The sequence below is a fragment of the Brassica napus genome, chromosome C5 (assembly GCF_020379485.1).
Source record: "Brassica napus cultivar Da-Ae chromosome C5, Da-Ae, whole genome shotgun sequence".
NCBI lineage: Eukaryota > Viridiplantae > Streptophyta > Magnoliopsida > Brassicales > Brassicaceae > Brassica > Brassica napus.
The window spans coordinates 26,918,759-26,923,861 of NC_063448.1; the positions used below are offsets into that span (position 1 = coordinate 26,918,759).

The 5,103-nt window shown below is 32.4% G+C and overlaps 1 protein-coding gene across 1 annotated transcript; it reads left to right on the forward strand.

The window, feature by feature from the left end:
- The first annotated feature begins 277 nt into the window (after nt 1–277).
- Nucleotides 278–2,112, forward strand: LOC125587180. The gene is made up of 3 exons (XM_048757361.1): nt 278–1,110; nt 1,188–1,455; nt 1,587–2,112. The coding sequence occupies exons 1-3, from the start codon at nt 952–954 to the stop codon at nt 1,685–1,687; spliced, it is 528 nt and encodes a 175-aa protein (XP_048613318.1). The 5' UTR covers nt 278–951; the 3' UTR covers nt 1,688–2,112.
- Nucleotides 2,113–5,103: the final 2,991 nt, after the last annotated feature.

A 5,103-nucleotide genomic window follows, 5' to 3' on the forward strand; every position in this document is an offset into this window, starting at 1 on the left:
ACGGTTTTGACTCGCGGTTATGGATCTCGGATTCGGGTTAAGGGTGATGCATCTCCGGTGGATCACAGGTCACGGTTGATGATTATGGTGTGGATCAACGACGGTCTAGGTGCGGTGATTCCGGCTTGAACGCCTTCTCTCCCTCTCGGCTCATGCTCTCCATCTTACGGATCTGATAGGAGAGATCAACGCAATGAACGTGACGGCACGTAACGAGTCTGTGATGGCAGGGGCTTCTCCTCCAGTATGATACCCGGCTCCACAACGTTGATCGGCGGTGGTTGGTGCTAAACGGCGTGTGATGAAGTCATGAAGATGACAGCTCCTCTTCCCCAAAGCATGGATATTGCACATTGAACAAGAAGGCAAGGAGAAGCCAATATGGAGAAGGGAAGAGATGATCGGTGAAGTAGAGAAGAAAAGAAAATGGTTGATGCGGCTCCCGAGAAGAAAGAAGGGTGAGTGCAAATATATATAGCTAGGTATAAGGAATCAATCCTATTAATTTAGTAACATGTCCAATCGATAATAGTTGAGTCGAATCTATACTATTATTTGCGAAGGTAAATTTTTGCAAGTGAGCTCTCACGTTGAAAGTTAGAGCGGTTAATATCTATAATACCCTTAATGAATAATTTATATATATACTATTTATTATATAATTAATATATTTAGACAAAATTTTCTATATATTTAAAATAGTTCGTATATGAAGATTTCAAGAATGAGGTATATCTCCTTTTGATTATATGATTTGGTTGATCTAGACATACGTTTTGTTACTATCTTTATTTTTTATTATTATCCTTATTATCATTGGATTTATCTTTCTAAATAAAACAAACTATTTAGCCAAAGCTGTGTATATATACGTAAGTTAATCCCCACGTCCTTAAAAGCTTCAAAAGCAAACTTCTAATATCTAATAGCGTTTTTTACTCAGTGCAAAACATGTACCATCTACGAAAGAAGCCTGCTACTTTAGTCTTTATTGATGATATTAAACCATGGAACAATAGTTACAAATTAAAGGTGCAGGTTATGAAATTGTGGAAGCTATGGAGATCAAAAAAAATTGTCTCCATTGAGATGGTTCTTGAAGATGCAACTGTGAGTTCACTACAATATTATTTTTGATGATTTCTATTTTTAGTTTATGTAAGATTATCTAACATTTTCAATTGTAGGGAACAAGGATACATGCATCCATTGATGAGGATTTGATACAAATATATGAAGGAAAGGTGTCTGAGGGTGTTGCTTTTTTTATAAGCAATTTTACACTTGTGAATTATGCAACAGAGTATAGGACAAATCCTTTTCCGTACAAGTTGCCGTTTTATCGAACGACAAACATTACTCCTTGTGATGATTTTCCTTCTTGCTTGCCAAACAAGTATCTGAAGAATTTTTCAGAGATTCATTATGGGATCCTCAAGAATGATGTTTTGATTGGTTAGTAACTTTTTTATTAGTATATGTGTATATTAGCAAAGATGATTAGTTAAATTTCTTTGATTAATTAATTTTATTTGGCAGAACTATTTTTTTATTTTTTTTTAATTTATACATCTTTTCTGGTTAAGATGTTGTTGGTCAGATTGTTCAAGTTTGTGCTCTCACTGAAATTTATGCTAAAGGGAAACAAACTAACAAACTCAATGTTATTCTTCGGGATGAAAAGTAAGTGCCTTGAATTCATATTTCCATTTTTATTAATGTCTTCATTCTATTAATTTGATTTGGTCCGTTTGTCTCTTTTACAGTGCTTCAAATTTGACTTGCACTCTTTGGGGTGATTATGGGAAACAGGTTATACACTATGTTGAAGAAAATAACAACTCAATTGTTGTTTGTGTTGTGCGTTTCACATGTGTTACCGAGTACAAAGGTATCTTTTAATATGTTTCCCCCAATAATTATTCTCCTAAAATACTTACTCCGACCTATACAATTATTTTGCTATACTTTGTAAATTTTTTTTTTTTCTGATTAAAGGAGTTCATTGTATTTCGAATGTGTTTAATGCAACACAGTTGATATTCGATCCTCCTGGTCCTCATTTTGATGATTTTCGATCAAAGTAAGTTTATACACAAATATATATATATATATATATATATACACTACCATGTTTAACAAAAAAATAATTGTTCTCAGGTTGCCAAAAAATGACATCGTTCTCTCACGAGATGATGGATTGTCTGGATCTACTGTTTCTTGGTATGTTGAGTTATTTACTAAGAACCCTAGGAAGACATTAAGAGAGATACTAAGAAATAATGAGGTACTTAAATGTTTAACAATATGCTATGGTTCTAAAATATGATTTTTTTATTGAAGAGGAATTTGTATATATATATATATTGTTTTTACATGGCTTTAGACTTTGTAGCTGAAGTGTGTGTGTATATATATTTGTTTATAGATTGGAAAGTATGTCATCACTGCAACTGTTAACTCGGTGGAAACTAATCCAAGATGGTATTATATCGTGTGTGTTGTTTGCGAAAAGACCGTTCATCCAATTGAAGAAAACCCTGGTGATGAAGAGGGCCCAGTCACGTTTGATTGTCTACAATGTAATCGGAATGTAACTGAAGTTCTAGTCAAGTAAATTTACTCATCTTCATTTTAAGTTTAATTTTATAATTATATTCTTTACTTTATATTTTATTTTTTATTGTATTCATTGAATATTTTCATTTAGGTTTAAGCTGGTGCTATTGGTTACTGATGATTCCACTGAAGAAGCTAAGTTTCTTATTTTCGACAATATAGCTTATCCTTTTCTTAACAAGACAGCAGATGAATTCGCTGAGGAAGTGGCTGAGGTATAATGATTGTGTTATTGTCTTTTTTAATATATATATATATACTGATAACAAAATTCAACATAGATTCGGATTATTTTTTAAAATCTAAGGATGATGACTCTGTTTTGCCAAGAACTCTGAACGATCTAATAGGCAAAACATTGCTTTTCAAGATTACGTCCAAAAATTTGAAGAGTAGGAAGTCAACTTTTATAGTTGACATAGTCACAGATGACGAAGTGATCATTGAACAGTTTTTGACTCAGAACTTATCAAAGGTATATTCATATTCTTATTATAAGTGTGTTTATTGCTTTCCTCTAATTATTTTAGATCACTGATTTTAGTTTTGATTTACAGGATGCTACTATTTCATATGCTGATGATGCTTCGCAGTGTTCCATTATGAAAAATGGGAATAATAAAAGGCTGGGTGTCATGGACGATGGTGTTGTAAACAAACGAAGGCATTAGATAGGGAGGGGGCTTACTATACGAACAATACTTAGGTGCACCCCCATGGTGAATGGTTAAATTCACCACACTCTTCGTAACTAATCAAAGTGTCTTGTAAGAATAGTTGAAAAAAGCAATAATTTTTTTAAAAAAATAGCTGAAAAAACAACACCGACATTAATTAACGCCGTCTAAAAACCTAAACTCTAAAACCATAAATCCTAAATATGAAACACTAAACCATAAATCTCAATCCTAAAATCTAAACCCTAAATCTTAAAGCTTAAACCCAAACTCTAAACAATAAACCTTAAATCCTAAAATCTAAACCCTAAACCCACAATTCTAAACCCTAAACCCTAAAATCTAAACCCTAAATCCTAAACCCTAAACTCAAATCCTAAACTCTAAACTCAAAATTTCAAATCCTAAACCCTAAACTCTAAATCATAAACCCTAAACCCAAATCTTTAAATCATAAACCCTAAACCCAAACCTTTAAACCATAAACCCATCTGCTAGTTAATAAGATTAAGGTTTACGGTTTAGAGGTTTAGAGGTTTGGGTTTAGGGTTTATGATTTATGGTTTGGGTTTAAGATTTAAAGTTTTAGGTTTATGATTTAGGGTTTGGTTTTAAGATTTAAAGTTTTGGGTTTAGGGTTTAGGATTTAGGGTTTAGATTTAAGGATTTAGGGTTTAGGGTTTAGGATTTAGAGTTTTGGGTTCAGGCTTTAGGGTTTAGATTTAGGGTTTAGGGTTTATTGCGTAGAGTTTGGGTTTAGGGTTTAAAATTTAGGGTTTAGATTTTAGGATTGGGGTTTATGGTTTTGTGTTTTGGATTTAGGGTTTATGGTTTTAGAGTTTAGGTTTTTATAATTTAGAATTTTGCAGATGACGCTAATTAATGTCGGTATTGATTTTTTTCTAGCTATTTATTTTTTTTATTTTTATTGCCTTTTTAAACTATTCTTACAAGGCATTTTGGTTGGATATGAAGAGTGTGGTGAATTTAATCATTCACCACAGGAGTGAACCTAAGTATCGTTCTTTAAAAAAGGAAAACTGGCGTATCTTGGATTTAATATCTCTTTCTATTGAGCTTTACGCAAACAAACAAACAGACAGCGGCAATATAATAGATTTTTACCTTTTATCCCATTGATTTCAGGTATGTTGTTTTACTATTAGTTTGTTAATTCTTCGTATGGTATTTGAACACTTTGATTATGTGACACTGCAGTTATAATCAATAGCTTTGCGATATGAGACCAAGGAAAGATACAACGAAGAAGACTAAATCTGTCAAAATACCACCATCAAATAGAAGTGAGTATTTATTGCACGAAGCCAGTATTTACTGAAACATATTTGAAGCCAATGATATAAACTCTGTTATTGTTCATAAAATTTTAGGTTTTGTGTCCAACTCGCAACAATACGCATCTCCTGCTTTTAAGGAAACGTCTGTGTACAACCAATTCATAGATCTATCAAGTTTAAGTAAGGCAGGTAGTCATAAAACTGCAAGGTGGAAGAAAATGGACATATTGAAATTAAAGCGACTCAATAGAAAAAATAAAAGTTCTGGTAATATTTGTATTCATAGTTATTACTGAAAAACAGATTTTAACTGGATTGTGTTTAATGATTTTTTAATCACGGTTCTGGTTGCAGAGTTACTAACAAAACCAGAAGATATAGATGATTTTATTGGCATCTGATTTTGAATCAGACAATGATGATGATATGGATATCAACGTTACAGCTACTGTTACCAAACAAAAAAATAAACAAACACCTAACATCACAAAAGATGCCTTATTCTCTGG